Genomic DNA, 20,793 nt, shown 5'->3' with positions numbered 1-20,793 from the left:
CACACACACACACACACACACACACACACACACACACACACACACACACACACACACACACACACACACACACACACACACACACACACACACACACACACACACACACACACACACACACACACACACACACACACACACACACACACACACACACACACACACACACACACACACACACACACACACACACACACACACACACACACACACACACACACACACACACACACACACACACACACACACCATTGGAATTAACCAATGAAGGTTAAAATCCGCAACTCATCCGGGAATCAAACCTGGGACCTCCTAGACGAAAGGCCAACAAGCTAACCATTTAGCCTTGGAGCCAGACAATTTGACTATAAGGCAGATGAAAGGTATGAGATGGAGTGTGGAAAAGACCTGGTCTGAATATTTAACAACCAAGCAATAAATAGCCTATGGTAGAGTCTCAAGAGAAGTTGTTGGAAAAAAGCTAATGTTGATCCAGAAACTGAAAGCAAGATAAAAGTAATATACTGGGACCCCAAAAACTATGTCAAGATAGAAGTGGTACCTCCAGAGAAGAAATCAATCATTCAAATGAAAGATATAAAATGCTCTTGTGGATGATGTACAGCCAGTATAAAAGTTTTGGTTTAAGTAAAAAACAACAACTTTCTACAAATTTTGTACACAATTTCCCAAGAATTTTATAGTTTGTTATAAAGAGATTTTTAGGTGTAGATGCTTTGAACTGATAACACTTAAAATCAGTTTTACTCTCACAGCCAAGGGTATCTTCAATTAATGCAAGTATTCTCCACACCACAGAATTATCTGTCATAATCATTGTATAAAATATATTCCTAACTCAGTTGCAACCTTCTTGTGTGTTTAGATCTACTGAAGCACAGTCATAAACAGTTACTGGCATTCAACAACATCAAAATATTGGCATACTAATTTGAATATTTTCTATTAATTGCATTAATTTTGGTTTATATACTGAATATATCTTGCCACATTCTGAGGACTAGGTTCACATTCCTTGAGTGATCTATCCACAGTGAGCATCATGCTTTAATTCCAGACATGGTCCAACACACACCGAAGAAGTATTATAATGTCACATTTTTGCTGTTAAACATTCATAACGTAGATAAAACTCATTACTTTTTGACCAAATGGCAGGTCATCCAGGCTGTTGTGAGAAGTTTCCTTCTTCCTATTCTATTGCTCATAAGGTTCACAATTCTGCACACAATGATCTTCGCTAGGAACCTGAGAATTAATAGTTGAAGCATAAAAGTGAACAAACGTCTAAAGTATGTTACATTTCATTGAGAAAAATGGCTATGAAGATAAGGAATTAATGCAAACTTATACATCATGCCTCAAGGGAAGAAATCAATAGTTCAAATGAACAGCATAAAATGTCCTTGTAAATGATGTGCAGGCAGTATAAAGGTTATAGTGTAAGTAAAGCAAACATTTTGTTAATAAGAAATTAAATCTTAATTTACAGCAGAAAACATCAGTGACCTGAGCAATCATAATAACATAGATTTTTGCTCCACAAATCCAGCATAACATTTAAGCATGTGTGATCATCCATGTCCACATATATGAATACATCCACAGAGAATAACACATTTTTAAGTTAACATTTTCAGCCTACTTAACGTATTGGCCTGAATATAAGGCAGCCTTGCATTTAGACAACCAGGAATTTTCAGGAGGCATTTACGAGAAATCATCATCATCATCATTTCCAGCTTCCCAGGTCGGGTTGTGGATCAAGGACCTCCATCACTGCCTGTCTCTCCACCACTCTCCTCCTTTTTTAAGTACATCTTCTGGTTTTCCTTCCCTTTTCTCTAAGCAAACCCACACTGAATCTGTCCACATCTTTCGGGGTCTTCCTCGTGGTCTCTTTCCTGTTAACTTCTCTGCAAAAGCATATTTTTGGCACTCTCTCTATTCTCCCATTCTCATCATATGCCCACACCACTTTAGCTTTGTTGTTTCTATCCTGTATTGAAGTTTCAAGATTCCTCTCCTTTTCCCCATCTCTTCATTTCTCTTCTATCCTTTCTGGTCTTGCCCTTGATACCTCTTAGGAATTTAATCTGTACTCTACTTACTCTCCTCTCGTTTTGTTGTAGTCCACGATCTAGCTGCATACGTTTAGTATGGGTTCATAATAGGTTGATCCTTCCTTCCTTCCTTCCTTCCTTCCTTCCTTCCTTCCTTCCTTCCTTCCTTCCCCTTGTCATCACTATTGTTTTACTTTTCTCTGTGCTTACTTTCATCCCAAATTTTTCTATCTCTTGGTTCCATACATCTACTTGTTTTTGCACTTCTGTTTCATCCTCACCCCATATCACTATACCATCTGTAAACAACATGGCTTTTGTTGCCTGTCTTCCCAATCTCTTTTTAATGTTCTTATGAATTTCATCCATGACTATGATGAATAGTATGGGGGATAGTAGACTTCCCTGTCAGAGACCACTTTCAAAAACCATTTTGTTTCTCCTATATTAGTCTTCACATTACTAACACAATTTTTGTACATAGCTTTTATCATTTGCACTTCCACTCCATTAACTTGTTTTTTCCTTAATGTGTCCCATACCAACTGTCTGGGCACACTGTCATAAGCCTTCCCAGTGTCAATAAATGTCATCACTGTCTTTTCCAAGCTCCAATCTTTTCTCCATCATATGTCTTAATGTAAAGATCAGGTCAAACGTTGATCTGTCTTTCCTAAAACCATACCTTTTTTGCTTCCACTTCTCCTTCTGGCTTCCTCCTCAGGCTTCCTCCCAATACTCTCTCAAATATCTTAGCTACATGGGCAATAAGGGTGATCCCTCTGTAGATATTGCATTCCTTTTTATCACCTTTTCTAAATATCAGGATAATTAAACCCTTTCCCCACTCTTCTGGGATCTCTTTCTTCCTCCAGATTACTCTAAATAATCTATATAGCCACTGTAGCCCTATTGGTCCTGCTGCTTTTATCATCCACTCCTACTGCTTTACACCACTCTTCATCTTTTGTATGACTTCCTCTTATTTCTAACATCGATATCTCCTTTTCTTGTTCTTCTTCTTTCCCTGTTGTTTCTTCTTGTTCCCTCTCATCTACCAGTTCACTGTATTTAATATTTAGCAATTCTGAGAAGTATTCTTCCCATCTTTTTAGTATGTCATCTCTTTGCATCAATATCTGCCCTGTTTAAGTTTTTAAAAATGTTGTATCTTCCCTATTTCGTAAACTATTCTTCACCAAACCATACACAACTTTTTTTACTTCCCTTTATATTCTCCTGTAACCAGCTCCCCCATCTCTCTTCTTGTACTATTTTCTTACATACTTTTTTGGCTTCTTTATATTTCTGCCAATTCTCTGTACTATTGCTGCCTATCACTTCCTCCAAGCCATTTGTTTCTCTTTAACTGCTTCCTTTACCCTGCTTTTCCACCAAGGAGTCTCCTATTCCTTTTTCCTCACTGATAGTCTTCCACACGTGTTTACTGCACACTTTACAAATCCATTTCTGAAACATGTCCATTCCTCTTCCATACTGTTTTCAAGTCATCTTTGGGAATTTCTTTCTTCAGATCCTCTTGAAACTTTTTCCTTATTTCTTTCTCTTACAAGAAAATTTAAGTTAAATAATAAATGTAATTGACAGCCTCCATGGATCAGGTGGCAGTGCACTGGCCTCTCACCGCTGGGTTCTGTGGTTCAAATCCCAGTCACTCCATGCAAGATTTGTGCTGGACAATGTGGAGGTGGGACAGGTTTTTCTCTGGGTACTCTGGTTTTCCCTGTTATCTTTCATTCCACTCTCCAATCTCACGACATTTCATCTTTCATTCATTAATCATTGCCCCAGAGGAGTGCGACAAGCTTTGGCAGCCAGCACAATTCCTATCCTTGCTGCTAGATGGGGGCTTCATTCATTCCATTCCTGACCTGGTCAAATGTCTGCAAAACAGACTGGATTTTCATCTTTTTCAATCAATAATTACAACATATTCAAGTTCCTCTACAACTAAGATAATTTAATAATCCCTAAAGTAAATCTAGGAACAAATGTCTTACCTTCTACATATATAATTTGAATATGAAACACAAAATTGTGAGAAAACCACAATACTAATGCCAATGTGTTAAAAATCAAGAGAAAGGTCTCCATCTCAGGATTACTAGAAAAATATTTCTCTCATTAAGTCCTTTATTTGCATAAAATAGTAATTATTCAAATAATATGATGCTTAAAAGTCATTGCAGTTAACTGTATTCGCCAGTAGATGGCTCTGTGAAAATCGTCTCCGCTGATCTTTCTATACCAGCCTGATGGAGGGCTCTGTGAAAGTTGTCTATGCAGATCTTTCTATGTTAATCTGATAGATGGCTCTGTGAAATGAAGTCATCACCAGAATGTAAGTTGTTGCTCCATATTGGTTCTAATAAGTGATGTATGACAAAATTATAAAATTAAAAGTCATTACAGATGCTTCCAGAATCAGGTAATTTGTCTACCTAGGAATGGTTTGGTGTATACTGACAGTAAACTGCCTGTCAAATAGGCAGTTCCTGTTATGTCTTGCTTTCACAATGAGCATTAACAAAGCCAAGGTCAAAGTTTTGAGAAAATTGGTACTTACTTACCTCGGTGCGCTTTCAGCCATCATCAGTTATATGTGGTATTTAGTAGGGTTAAAGCTGTGAAGGATGTCAAAATTAAAATTATAACCATATCAGGGTCAGTTCCCCAAACCTGAAGGGTATTTCACAAAAAACATAGTTTACAATGAAATACTAAAATCAGTCAATGAATAGGACAGTCAAATGCAATAATTTACAGTGAACTGTAGCCTACTTTATTAAAGTGATTCATAACTGTTACAAGCATGCACAATAAGATTATGATAGAGCAGTTGCCAAGGTTCAAAAATTCCATATTTATAATCAAAATGGAAGCGCAAGTTTAAAGGGAAAAGAATTATCTCCCAGAGTTTAGCATATTTTCCATTACTGTACCTTTCCCGTGCTCCCTGTATCATCAGTTTCATTTTTAGCCTTTGTTTGCAGCTATTGCTGCGACAGGCCACTAGTTTTAATATAAAATATTGTGGACTTTCCTCAGTTTTATTATGTAAGGCTGATAAGCAGCCAAATTTATTGGCATAATCTGCCAACAAGCATTATGCATAGTAGTATGATATCCTAAATACAGTCCCAAAAGCCAAATCATTTGTTAACACCACCTCAGGTTGGCCTTGAATTCAGTTAGGCCACACCTAGATGGGCATTTCTAAACATAACATTGTTTACGGAAATCAACGTAGTGTTTTATTCTGTTCACCTGGCTAGAACATAATTATGTTAAATAATGCAGTCATCTATGCGTTAAATGACACAGGTTTTGGAATGTGTCGGCTACACAATGCATTTTTGACATAGCTGTGTTTTCTGTAGGGCCTTGATGTAGACCATCGTGCATTTTTTGAAGAAATGAAGTGTTTTGAAAATGTCATTACAGATTAAGTGTCTGATCATTAGCCAATGTCATAAACAGAAACAACAGATAAGGTGGTGGATACCTCCTATAATTGGTGATTACCTGGCTGCTAATACGCTACATTACGTCTTCACATACACGTAGCTGATAATAGTTCCATTCTTTCTGTTATGGGCCTCAATCCATTAGTCTGTGTTGTGACCTTGATAATGGCTTTGCACTTCGATACTGCATGATAACTTCTGTAGTGTCTAGCTATGTCATATTTCACACCACTATGTGTACATTTCTAGTGCTATTCAACGGACAAAAATTATGTTTAAAAACATCCATCTAGCCGTTGCCTTACTGGAACTTTTAACTCATAAGCCATCTCTAGTGCCTTCATTCTACTGAGTGAGTTCGCTACACATTTTGAGTCATGTAGCTGTGAGCTGCATTTGGGAGATGGTGCGTTTGAACCCCACTGTCAGCAGCCCTAAAGATGGTTTACCATGGTTCCCCATTTTAACTCCAGACAAATGCTGGGCTATACCTTAATTAAGACCATGGTTGCTTCCTTCCCAGTCCTAACCCTGTCCTACCCCATCTTCGCCATAAAACCTGTCTGTGTCAGTGCAACATACAGCAACTAGCAGGCCTTCTTTCTAAAAACTTCACAATCAAAAGGTAAGAATTTCATGATTATTGGTACGTATTGAACTGTGAATTACAATAATAGTTAAATATTTTATATTTAATGTCCACCTTTTCAATACAAATTATAAATGATATACATTTATATTAACATTCAGGGACTAGTTTCGACCTAAATCGTAGGTCATCATCAGCCATGAAGCCACTGAACTGAGCTATTCATCATTCATCGCATTCACATGAACTGAATGTATAGTTTTTTGTGTGTATATAACCAAAAAAACAAAAAACAAATAGTGGATCCAAGCAGTAGAAATGAAATTTTTAAGAACATCGGTTAAAAAGACAAGAAAAGATAGAAATCAAAATAATCAGAGAAGAGCTAAATATAGAACCGTTAGTACAGAAGACACAGAAAGCAAGACTGAGATGGTTCGGACATGTAAAAAAATGGGAAAGGATGGGTAGCAAGAAGGGAATTAGAAAGAGAAAGTAAGGGAAAGAGACCAGTTGGAAGACCGAGAAGAAGGTGGATGGATCAGATTTGGAAGGACATTAGAGAAGCTGGATTGGATGTGGCAGAAGTAATGGATCAGGAAAAGTGGAAGGACAGAAAGGAGTGGAGGGGGCTTGTTAACCACACCCAGGCGACTGGAGTGGGACATTAATGATGATGATGATGATGATGATGATGATGATGATGATGATGATGATGATGATGATGAACCCAAATATTTAATATCATGAGAAGGCACCTTGATTTCGGCTAAGTTAATCTTTGAACAGACTACAACGTGTTTAAAGAGCCAGCATTGATCACATTTCTATGCCTTAACTGCAACCTATGTTTTATGATTACCTAACAAAAGCAGCTTTTAATATATTGCAGTGCACCAACATTTTATGAACCTCTATTAAAAACAACTCTTTAAAAGCAAGATTCTTTATACAGAAGAGCCTTTTCTAACATCACGCATCGCATTCACGTGAACTGAATATATAGTTTTGTGTACACAACTCAAACATTTTGATATCTTAAGAAGATCACTTGAACTTTGAATGGACTGCGACTTTGGATAGCCAACTTCAATCGTATTTCTATGAGTGAACCGCGACCAGCATTTTAAGAATATCTATGAAAAAGAACTTTTTAGCATTTTTGGAACCTCTATTAAAAGGATCTCTTTAACATAGTGCAACAAAAATCTTGAACATTACCTTATTTCTCATATGGTATGTACATATCATTTTTAATATTACTGACACTACACTGTCTTCCATTGCTTAAGCCTTTTACAGAAATTATTTTATTCAACCAGCCTTAACTTAAAATTCTACTGATTGTACGTACAGGTTTTTAAGACCATTGTGCCGTTACATTGTTTATTTTATTCTATACATTTGTGTAATTTGCTTCATGGCTGATGATGACCTACAATTTAGGTCGAAGCTAGTCCCTGAATGTTAATACAAAATTTGTATTGGAAAGGTGGACATTAAATATAAAATATTTAACTATTATTGTAAAATCTTCACAACCAATTGGGTAACCCTGCTTCTTTCATTTCTCCTGTACAAATCCAGTAACAAGCCCATCAATTTTGTTAAATTTTTTGTAGTTGATCCTCTGAATGCTTCTCTTGATGTGCTGGCATTGTTAAACATTTCTTTATCTCTACAGGAAAGTTGGTAAAAATCATTCCCTTAGCATGAGTTTGTTGCAGTCCATTTTCAGAGCAAATGGTTGCATCAAAGATGTCAGCAAAAGCTTGGACGAGCCATCACCATTCGAAACTCCGCTTAGTGAATAACTGCCACTGTATGCCTTAGTTAATGATGTTCAGAAATGCTTTAATTCATCATAAATAGTTGTTACTTTGAAAACACTGAGCTCTTAACTATGACTTGATTTTTTATTTCTCAAGTTTGAAAGAACAACCTAAAGTTGAAAAGGGGCTCTTTTCAAACAACTCACAATTATGATACTGACGGTTCGTGCAGCAAATACTTTCTGACATTTGTAGTGGTATCTTCTGTCTTCAGCTTGTAAATCACTGGGTGATCCTGGAATTCTCAGCTGCACCTCCCCTGTCCATTTGTCCTTCCTTTTATTGCACACATCCAAAAGACCTTTTTTGAACTCAATGGTCCTGGCTCAGAAGTAAGGGTTGTAATGATTACAATTTTTAAAAATCTCTATCAATGCACTGTTCACCACAAAAATGAATTCCATAGGCTCTGAACGTAGTATTCTTTCTGGTTGTTCCAGTGCACTATCTTCCTTGGAATGACTCCTTTTGAGCATAATATATAAGTAATAATAATAATAATAACGTAAACGTTTCCACCTTTTCAATACTACAATATATTCACAAAATTACAAATTATACGGTACAAGTTTCGACCCATCTAGGGGTCATCATCAGCCGTATTGGAGCAAAGATCATTTGTGGCGAAATCCTAAGACAATGTTATTTTAAAGAATAACAAGTGAAATGAGATGTTTAAGTGAAATGAGATGTTATGGTAATAGTTAATAACATCTCATTTCACTTGTTATTCTTTAAAATAACATCGTCTTAGGATTTCGCCACAAATGATCTTTGCTCCAATACGGCTGATGATGACCCCTAGATGGGTCGAAACTAGTACCGTATAATTTGTAATTTTGTGAATATATTGTAGTATTGAAAAAGTGGAAACGTTTACGTTATTATTATTATTACTTATATATTATTCTCAGTTCAATACGGACCAAAAACATGAAATTCCTTTTGAGCATACGATTCATATGCATTATAAAGGTAGGTTGTAGTGCATGACCAGTGGCTGTACACCACCAAATTGAGATCATCGAGAAAACTTGTTCCAGGTGCTCCAAGCTGATCATTAGGCAGTTTACGTGCAGATACAATGGACTCAATGCATTCTGCTGATAACTTATCCACCTTCCTGTCTACCACCCTTGGCAATATAATCCTCTCCAGTTTTATTAGACATTTTGGCTAGATTCATTCAGAATCTGCAATAAAACTCTGTATTAGTCATTTTACATGCACAATAACATTATATTCAGATCCCTTGACCCAAAGAAATATTAAAAATAATGTCTCATATGCAACTATTGCCACATTCCAAAGTGGACATTTTTATAGCAGCCATCATGTACACCATCCTGGATTTTTCAAAGTACTCAAGTTTCATAGAATGACATCAATTGGTTCTGAAATTCACGCTATTTACTGTATCAGAAACTATGAAAATATTTTATCCATATGCCAAAACAAGCTTTTGCACTTGGCACCCAGATTAAAAAGGAATCACCATCTCACTGTTCACCTAGGGGCAATCGACAAATGTGGAATCTAGAGGGGCAGAACACTGTTGTCACACACCCTAAATCTATTGGAATAGATCATAAGATGAAACTTAGGAAGATAGTGGAACCTTTGCTTGAGGAAGAACAACATGGATCAAAGCGCCACAGATCACATTTTGCCATAAAAATGCTTACAGAAAAAATACTCAGAACATGGAAAGAATCTTATGATTACATTTCTGAACATGGAAAAGGCCTAAAAGAGTGTTCCTCAGAACAACATCTGGGAATGGCAGGAAGACCTCAAGGAACCAAAGTACTTGATTGATAAAGCAAAGATGATATACCAGAATTGTTACAGCTGTGTTCAGATAGGCAGTGGTCAGCAGGACACAGAAAGTATCAAAATTCTTACAATCAAGCCAGAAACCTAGTCTGGGACTGCAAAATACCACAAATATATTTATCTTTCCTACTTCATATCAATTCTTACATATAGTTTAGAGGCAATAACAATAACTAATAGCAGAATTTGGACAACAGAAATGAGATTCGTTGATCAATGAATCAAACTACTAGGTCCTTATTACCATCGTAATCATGAAGCACAGACTTCAATGGTATGAGCACATTATGAGAATGAATAGCAAAAGGCCTGACATAAAATACTTAGGCCTTACTGTCCAAGGAAAAAGACCATGGGGAAAGCCAAGGAAACACTGTATAGAGACAGTAAAATCAGATGAGGAGAGAGAGGTTTCAGATGGGAAGATGTCCTGGAACAGAAGATGTATGAAGACAAGAGATGGCGAGTACCTGTACACCACACCCAGGAAACTGGAGTTGGAAAATAATGATGATGATAAGTGGATAATATATGAAATGTAATTAGTGTGTTTTGGGATTTCCTGATGTATATGCCATTTACATTACTTTTCCTTCTGCTGCATCTGTTTTTCATCAATCTATGTGCATCACTTGGCAATAACTGTACATCATAATCAGCAATTTAATTTGAATGCATGTCAGTTTCATTATTGAAAGATTAAATAATTTTAATTCACAGGTAGAAACATCAGAATAACCTTTTGACTACAGTAATCATTAACAGCTGTGAATTTGTAACTAATAATAATGTCATTTGTTTTACGTCCCACTAACTACTTTTTAAGGTCTTTGGAGACGCCGAGGTGCCGGAATTTAGTCCCGCAGGAGTTCTTTTACATGCCAGTAAATCTACCGACACGGGGCTGTCGTATTTGAGCACCTTCAAATACCACCGGACTGAGCCAGGATCGAACCTGCCAAGTTGGGGTTAGAAGGCCAGCGCCTTAACCGTCTGAGCCACTCAGCCCGGCTGAATTTGTAACATTACTGTCATAGCTTGTGCGGGATGTAAATGTTAACATAGACTTTTGTTAATTTCTTAAAAGTGCATTCTGTTTCAAAATTTTGGAATGCTGAGGCCATCTGATGATTCCTTAAATTAAGTACAAACATGGATCATGACACATCAGAGACCTCTATTCAGTAAGTAACTTGATTTTCATAAAAATATAACACGGACATTTATTTGTACATATGCTTCAGATATCTCTCAGTACTAACCTGCACCATTAATGGAGGCAATGCTGGTTCAAACATAGTCCTGTAATTCTCTTTGAGGTATCCTAAAGAACTAGTTACAATAACATGTTCACATCCAAACCACACGCCATCGTCACATGTCACAATCACAGGATGTTTCTGTTCACTAGATGTGTCAGAAGATCTGTTTCCGAAGTCCACATCATTTGTGTAACTTTCTTTCACATTTATGTTGAAATCAGGTCCATCTACGTAGTGTTTCCATCTTATCTTCCTTACAGGAGAGTTGAGCCGCACTAATCCACTAGGAAGACTGCTTATAATGGAATGGATCAAAGAACTGTAACCATGTTTGAAATTCACGTAATCCTTGCCTCCACTGAATATGTATTTACCCCATGCTTTGGCTGAAAGTTTGTCTAAAAATGTACACGAGTTGTCAATTATTTGAAACCTGTAAGGAAGAAAAAGATTTATTTAAAAAATAGAGAGTGATAATAACATGCACAACAAGAATTCAGTAGAGCATTGATAAGTGTTCAACCTCTCCTTGAGGCATCTTATACATTAAAGTATTATTACAGTGTGAAAGTGCCATTTACTAAATGATAATACTCGGGTACCTCTGATGAGGTTGACGTCAGGAAGGGCATTCAGTCGTAAAAACTTGCTACGAAGATTCATCATAGTTTATTAGCTTCATTAGCCCATACTGATAGTTCCAAAATCACAATTATGAACTTGGATTTCCCACCTAATCAAATCAATACTTGATTTATTTCTGATGTACAGTATTTACATTACAATTACATTTAGCAGTAATGGTTTCACTCTCTATTAGAGGCCATCTTCAGCTGCTGAAGAACCTTATTTGATAAAACAACATATACAATAATATTAAAAACATGGTGAGGACATCTCTTCGGTTTCGTGTCAGCGACACGCTCCCAACAAGCATGCAAGCGACTGGCTGGATACAACAGGAGAACATTCCAACACAACTCAGTGCCAGCTTCCAACAGATCACAATTTATGTAAACAAAATCAAAAGGAGGTTCTCACCATTCTACTTCAAAACGTCCAATAATTAAACCCACAAGACAAATTTGATGTCGACAAGCACTCAATTACAGTGACAAGAAGATTTTAACTAATTTTATCGAAGTTTGCATCATTTAAAACCTGCATCTGTTATGATATAAAACTGTATAATTGATCAGGTGTTTGTAAATAGAGCATCAAGGCCATACCAGTGACACTTCATGCTATCATACTAGAGATCATGATCCAATATACACATTATTCGATAGAATACAGTAGATCTAATGTATTCGAGAATTGTGCAAATGAACTTCTAGATATAATTTTAGACCCGAAATTTTACAACTCTAATGTGATGCAAGTTTTTCACAAACTGTATTATACAGACTTAGAAATAAGTAGTGTTTTAATATTATTGTATATATTATTTTACAGTGGCATGCACTGAATCCCAGCTACCCCAGCTAGCACTGCTTGGGTAAAGAATTTTGTATTTACATTTTTGCATTATTCCTTAAAATGTCTTTATCAATTTAAAAAACTGCAAACAACTAAGTCAAGGCAAGTACAGCTGTCTCGATAACCCATTAGCTCTATGGCAGTCCAGATCTCTCCAGCGAGCTGGGTTTCTTAGCCGGCTCGAGAGATACCCCAGCGAAATTCAAGTCGCTTAGTTGATGCATGAGCTTCAAGCCACCTTCTGTAGGGGTGGCAGGGTGATAGCTGTTGGCCTCGCTCAAGATTAACAGCATCTTATGGTGGCAGAGCAGCTGGCTTGGGTGCATGATAGTTAACACTCGAAGTATTCAGCACCACACACCAGAGGCTACAAGAAAAAACAGTATAGCCACTTGCAGATAGTCTTGCTAATAAAATAGCCATTTTATGACATCAATTGTAATCAAAGTATTTATTTATTTTATTTTTGGATTTTGGTAAGTATGAAGTTTTTGGTCAAGATTCATTGATGGGAAGTGTAGAGTACATTTTTCGATGTATGCGGAAAAATATTTAGGTTGCCCAGCCTGAACACGGAGTCAAGTGCATACTAAAATAACTTTGTATTTGGTTGCTCTGTACGAAATGGTTTGCCTGTAGGCCTAATGGTGGTATATTTTGATTTTTTTGTAGCATTCCTCTTGAATTATAGGTGAAGTATTTGCGAGTTCTGTGGCATTCTTCGTGAATAGGCCTATAACAGTGGTACACACCATGAGGAATATTCCCCTCGTTTTGCTCATTCACTTTAGATTAGGCTTTTTAAGTTAAAAACTAAGAAGTTATTCCCTGTATATTTCTGTGAAAACCATGACTGTACTATTACCAAGTGTCAGTGGGTGAAACTGTAAGCACAATTTTAAAAATCTACTGTGGCTTAAATATTGATGGTACCGTCACTGATGTGAATGATAATTTGGAAATATGTGCGAGTATGTGGTTGAAAATATTGTCAATTTGTTATATTTTCACTTAGTTGTCGAGTGAGTTAATAAAACAGTAATGTTGGCTTTAGAGAAGGAGGTGGGGCTGCGACTGCTATTTTTTTAAATTGCAGCTGGGGTAACAAATCTATTCACCGCACACCATTGTTGTTTTATCAAGGAAGGTTCTTCAGCAGCTGAAGATGGCCTCTAATAGTGACTGAAACTGGTACTACTAAATGTATTTTTAATGTAAATATATCAGAAATAAATCACATATCGAATAGGTGGGAAATACGTGTTCATAATTGTGACTGACGAAGATTCATCTCACTTCATACCCAAGCCCGGTGAGAAAATGGTCAAGTGTTGGACATACATACCCGCATAAGAAAGCTAACAATAATAAATCGAATGCAATGATGTATCAGGTAAGCACACAAACTTAAGAGTACACATCTGTGTCTGTTAGGTCATCAGCCCAGAGGCTGGTTTGATCCTCAAATAGCACCACCAAAGGCTATGCAGTTATAGGGAAACTGCAAAAACCAATGGCAGAGCCCAAATGAGGCGTAATAGGCAAGATGAGGAGTGAAGTAGTTTGCCATTGCTTTCCTCACTGGACCAGAAGGTGCCACTGCAGCACGACTGATCCTTGAGTAACACGTTTCATAACACTCAGACACTAGTTGTGCGCCAAATGTCATTACTCAGCACCACCCATACCCCAGCAGCTTCCATATTGTCACAGCCATGGATGAGACTGGGACTTCGGTGGTGGAAGCTACACTTTGCTCTGGCCTGTGCCAAGAGACGGATACAAAAATACTGCATCCATCAAGTAATGGCAACAGGCGGCAGAGTACACATAAATGCCAAAATATTTTTGTCTGCACCCTTTGTCATAGGAAGATAGTTGAATTAATTTTCATATAAGTTCCCAGTTTATTACAATATTTAATTCTGATAAATTGGCTATTTTTGAAAAACACATTTTACAGAGGAGTTTGAACTTTTGGCATTTTCCATCTGATCTCGCTAACAGGAGAGTTGAGCTGCACTAATACACTGGAATGGATCAAAGAATTATTAATGCTCTACTTAAAGTTCATGATATGACTGATATATTAAATTCTGATATTAATTAATTTTAGGTATGTAATTTGGCCAAATATTCAAATTCTACATAGAAAGAGTACTCAATAATTCTGAATCCATAACAAATATTGGTTTTCTAAGGACATACTCTCTGTAAGGCACTGATTCATAAGTTAAATCTTTTCACACCACTCTCAAATGGGAGGCAGTATTTCAGCTGAAGTTGTAGCACCTTTTTTTTTTTTTTTTTTTGCTATTTGCTTTACGTCGCATCGACACAGATAGATCTTATGGCGACGATGGGATAGGAAAGGCCTAGGAAGTGGAAGGAAGCGGCCGTGGCCTTAATTAAGGTACAGCTCCAGCATTTGCCTGGTGTGAAAATGGGAAACCACAGAAAACCATCTTCAGGGTTGCCGACAGTGGGGCTCGAACCCACTATCTCCCGATTACTGGATACTGGCCACACTTAAGCGACTGCAGCTATCGAGCTCGGTGAAGTTGTAACACTAGTGTGGAAGCATTAGAGGTGTGTTCTAAGCAGTGTAGTGAGCATCTAGAATGGCACGATGTGCAATGTTGACATGTGAATGTGTACACATAACACATTATGTGAAGAAGCATGGTCAACAAGGGCAGTTACTCGACACTGGGCCGTTATCAAAGTGATGTGGTTCAAACGTGGAAGTGGTACAGGGAGACAGGAACTGTTGATGACTTGCCTCGCACATGTTGTCCAAGGGATAAGACTGCAGTCGACGACCGTTACCTTCGAATTTCAGCTCAGAGGATCCTGAATGCAATACCACCATGCAGCCAGAGTTCACCACATTTCAACTAAACCTGTGAGAAACAGATTGCACAAGACACAAATTCACTCTCGACACCCATGGCGAGGCCCAGTACTCAAACCTAGACATCATGGGGCGCGGTGCAGATGGGTCCAACATTATGCTAAGTGGTCAGAATTGGCATACGGTTCTTTTCACCAATGAGAGTCACGCAAGCTATATTCTTGACGATTGTCAGAAACGTGTTCGGAGGTAATCTGGCCAGGCTTCACGTCTCAGACACACTGTTCAGCACATGCAACTAGATGGTAGTTCTCTGATGTTTTGGGGTGGCATTATGTGGGGGCCATGGTATATCACTCTTAGTCATGAAGGGCAACTTAAAGTGTATGATACAGAGATGACATCCTCTGACCCATAGTGACAGCAAGGAAAACTGATCTTAATGAACGATAATGTGCGTATTCATAATGTGGTTCTTGTAAATGACTTCCTTCATGATCTCAATATCGCTCGGCTAACCGCCAGCATGTTCTCCGGACATGAACCCTATCAAATATGCCTGGGATAAATTTTAAAAAGGCTGTTTATGGGTGTCACGACCCACCATTGAAAAATGGGACAATTTAGACCAACACCACCTTGATGAACTAGTGAACAGCACCCAAGACAAATTCAGGCATGCATCAATGCAAGGAGAGATGTTACCAGGTATTAAAGGTACTGGTATGAGCTGTATTCTGTAACTCAAATTGAAAAGGCAAAGCTATACTGTTGTAAGGGTCTCATTTGTTGTTTTGTTGGGCAATAAATAACGCTGTTATGGTATGTCTCTCTTTCATTCTTGTTTGCAAAGAATTGGGAACTCTTTGGTCCGAGGTGATGCAAAACTTTTTTTGATGTGTTGTGTATTATATATACACTAGAGTCCCGTTAATCCGAACCCCGTTAATTCAAAAGTCTGGTTAATCCGAACTGAAATATTTAATATTTTTTTAAAAATTCTCCTTAATGAAATGAATGAAGATTTACTTGCATTTTGTTAGTCATATTTTACTAAAATAACTTAATGTAAACATAATTAGACATCACAAACCATCAATCACTGGTCGTTTAGCCGGGCTGAGTGGCTCAGACGGTTAAGGCGCTGGCCTTCTAACCCCAACTTGGCAGGTTCGATCCTGGCTCAGTCCGGTGGTATTTGAAGGTGCTCAAATACGACAGCCTTGTGTCGGTAGATTTACTGGCACGTAAAAGAACTCCTGCGGGACTAAATTCCGGCACCTCGGCGTCTCCGAAGACCTTAAAAAGTAGTTAGTGGGACGTAAAACAAATAACATTATTATTATTATTATTACTGGTCGTTTATCTTTACAAAGTCTGTTAGTTTCTTTTGCCGTAGTGATTGGAACCTACTCGAAGATGCAGTGTTAAATCAGCTTCTCATAAACATCACATCAGTGGGCGTAGCAGCAGAGTGTTGCTCGACATAGCGTACAGCAAATTCTAAGGCGGCCGCGCCATCTGAATGTGACACTAGTTGTTTCATTGTGGTCTTCGTCATTACTCTGTTCCTCATCAACTCCAGATTCTTTCTCCACCATAGCTACAATTTCTTCGTCTATTTGTAATTGATGACAGTCACCTTCTATCCACTCGCTAATGTCATCTTCATTGGCTCAGTCCGGTGGTATTTGAAGATGCTTAAATACATCAGCCTCATGTAAGTAGATTTACTGGCATGTAAAAGAACTCCTGCAGGAGAACATCCCGGCACCTAGGTCTCCAGAAACCATAAAACTAGTTACCAGGACATAGAAACAATAACATTATTATTTAAAAATATTTTCCGGTTTATCCGAAAATTTTGTAATCCGAACAGACTCCAGTCCCAATTAGTTCGGATTAACGAGACTCTACTGTATAAGATTTGTGTGTCCCGGATGAAAAGTAAAATGACAGGACAGAATTTTTTATTTGTTCTAGGTCTAGATATCTAAAAAATTACCATTATTTTCAGTAAATTTATGATAAAATGAAGTTTTTAAAGATTAAATTAAAATAAATATCTTAATCCATGGTAATTCCAAAACTTTGTCTTACAAAAATTTTGCACTGAGTAAAAGTTGCTTAGATGTTATATTGAAACCATTCTTCTTCTATAACATTTGTTTATAAACCCAATGTTAATGGAGATATTTCAAATTCTTTTTATGCTTCTGGTAAACATCCTTGTATGAGCATCCCGAGGTGTGGTAGCTCTTTTCAGGCACACCCCCAATGGGGGGTGAGTTGCATGTACTGTTTCAACCATATATCAGTTCTCCTGCCATTCTTAAACTTCTGACAAGAGAGTCTTGTAATAACTAGTTCATTAAGTCATTTAGAAAATGTGGCATCAGTAATGTGTAACAGCTTGATTTTTTTATGTAAAAGAGGTTCTGTGTAAAAATACACTGCCATCTTCACCCAGTACCTCAGACAATGAGTTGTTACTCAGTATATAATCATCTGTGCCATAAATAATGTCACATTTCTCAAATGGTTTATTAGCTGTTACACAGTTCTCTTCGTCTATTGAAGCCTTGATCCATTTACAAAGCTTCACAACCAACATGTGGCTAGCACCAACTGAACATCTTAAATTTTTATTTATTACACAATGACAAATACGGTAAATTCTCCATTAAGATCACACAAAAGGGAAGATGAAATTTTACCTAATATGCCAGTCATATAACTGTTGTTTCATGTCCCTCACTTCCTTGCTGTCTGTGTGACAACTGTCCAGGTATTCATCAAACCTCTTCTTCAAGTAATATCCAATAGAGGAAGGAGCATTACTGTCATTAGAGACACAGTAATTCTCACATTCCTCTAGGATACCAGCTACAACATTGTATACTTCAAATACAAGGGCTGGGTCCAGTACAACCCCATCTTCTCTGATGTAAGGACCTGAAAACAGAGTAATTGCTGTTATAATAACAGTGGAAAAGTTGGTAGGAGTAAACTTTTTTCATGTTAAGAGCAAGAGTTATATACAGAAAGATAAACAGCAACACATAATAGGATGAATAAAAGTTAATCTCCTATCTTAAATTTTTTTTTTTTTACAAGTTGCTTTAAGTTGCACTGACAGAGATTGGTCTTATGGCGACGATAGGATAGGATTAGGAGTGGAGTGGAGTGGAGTGGAGTGGAGTGGAGTGGAGTGGAGTGGAGTGGAGTGGAGTGGAGTGGAGTGGAGTGGAGTGGGAAGGAAGCGAACGTGGCCTTAATTAAGGTACAACCCAGCATCTGCCTGATGTGAAAATGGCAAACCATGGAAAACCATCTTCAAGGCTGCCAAAAGTGGGGTTCGAACCCACTATCTCCCAATGGCAACCTCACAGCTACCAGCATCAAATTTCTTCTGAAACCTCACCGAGAGTGAAGGTCACAATCTTTTCTTGATTTAAATTTTCCCAGAGTTCAGCCATATTTCCGACAAAGGAGTAGTGATTTTGTTATATAATAGGAATTAATTGAGGGATGTTCCACCATACAACACAATACATAATACATAAAATTTATTGAGTGAAAACAGGTTTTGATTCCCTTGGAACCATCATCAGTTCACAGTAAATAAATAAATCAAAGGATCTTAACAACAGTCAACATGAAATCTGCCTTAAATATATTTACAATGGTTGACATGGGTTATATGGGAAAATTTTTCCGATATAGACAAGGACTTACAAATTATTGAAATTATGGAAAAGGGGCCCCTGCACAATATCATGGAAATGTTTTATATATCGTGGGATCAACGAGTCAATTTTAATCACAATCTGAATGAATCCATCGAGAAAACAAACACACTCTACGAGGCCATCCACCCCCTTATTCCAAAGACGTATCTAGGTAGAACAGCGTGACAACGAATCACTCCCCCACTCTGTCGCATCCCCTCCACACCACAGCCAATCCAAAACAAGTCACTGCCCTTCCCCCATCCCCCTCAAAGCCAGAAATAAGCTCCACGCAGATGAGCAGTGCACCTCCTACTTTTCTGGTGACAGGTTTAACGAGAGTGAGAAATAAGGGAGTAAGTACTATCAAACCATTTTCCCATAATTAAATTCAAACACACTCATTAGTTCTCATTTCTTTCTTTATTTCTTCTTCTTCTTCCTCAGACATCCACCATTTACAATACGGTGCCATACAACCAAGGCCACATCATTATTCAACTTTTACTTCAACAACAACAACAGCAACACTTTCAACAACCAACCAGATGTTACAAAACAATGAAGGATGTTCCCCCAACTCCTCAGCTAATCGTCTTAACTGCAAATTGTATTAACATAGGCACTTTACAAGATCATCAAGTTTCATACATGATTTTACCCTCCATCGACGATTCAACTAAGAATATTTGAACATTTTAACATTGTCTTTTACATCCACAGTAACAAATCAGAACCTCACAGTATTCCTCAACTTCAAGTTTTTATGCATTATCTTAAAGCTCTGCTCAACATTGTACAAATGCACTGCAGTCATCTGTGACTTGGACCCTAGGACGTTCTGTAAATATTCATGTGTTTTAGGTCATATAACCCATATCAACCACTGTAAATATATTTAAGGCAGATTTCTTATTGACTGTTGCTAAGATAACAAAATGCAATATAAATTGCAAAATTTCCACCTTTTCAATACAAAATAATTATGTTGTTCAATTTGAATTACAACATTTTAATTTGGTTACTTGGTACCGGTTTCGACGTTGTTAGACGTCATCATCAGCTAAACTTAGAATAGGGCAAATATACAAGAAATACTCACAATATAAAATACAATACATAACCCTTTACATTAAAAAGATCACTAATTAGATAAAATACAAGAAATGCTTGTGCTTGAAGGCAAGGGCCCTCTATTTATAACAAGATGAAATCTTGATAATCAATGTACAACAATGAAAATGAAAACACTTAAATGTTGATTTTTGATTCTCTGCCATGTTTTAAAACTTGAGGTCATGTGTGACGTTACTAATCACGATGTCAAATAGACTTTTGTATAAAGGTTTTAGTTTAAAACTTGAATACACTTTTTTTTTTAAGTTCCCCTGTGGAAAGATGAGTTAATTGTGGAAAAACACAGCCGTGAGTAGCAATGTGCTGAATCGAATCTTCTAGATCTACTCATATAGTGTATCATAATTGACCAGGTGGATCATGTTACAAACAAGGTCGTTCAAGATATTGTGTGATCAGGGTTTCCCAGTCCAATGCGGAACCTGAAGCATAAAAAGAGATAAGGAACCCGTTAAAATATGAGAAGATTTTAAGGAGGAAATTAAGAAAAGAAAGTTGTCA

At 37.4% G+C, this 20,793-nt stretch overlaps 1 protein-coding gene across 1 annotated transcript in view; it reads right to left on the bottom strand.

Moving 5' to 3' along the window:
- The window catches only part of LOC136857345 (uncharacterized), a 280,832-nt gene that overhangs the window by 29,981 nt on the left and 230,058 nt on the right, over positions 1-20,793 (bottom strand). Inside the window, exons 11-12 of the mRNA XM_067135953.2 lie at positions 18,142-18,379; positions 11,092-11,524 (exon numbers count right to left, since the gene is read on the bottom strand). Coding sequence (XP_066992054.2) covers positions 11,092-11,524; positions 18,142-18,379 — 671 coding nt within the window. The remainder of the gene's footprint in view (positions 1-11,091; positions 11,525-18,141; positions 18,380-20,793) is intronic.

This window comes from Anabrus simplex, chromosome 1, assembly GCF_040414725.1.
Source record: "Anabrus simplex isolate iqAnaSimp1 chromosome 1, ASM4041472v1, whole genome shotgun sequence".
In the NCBI taxonomy this organism is placed as follows: Eukaryota; Metazoa; Arthropoda; class Insecta; order Orthoptera; family Tettigoniidae; genus Anabrus; species Anabrus simplex.
This window is presented reverse-complemented; position numbering and strand designations above follow the sequence as displayed.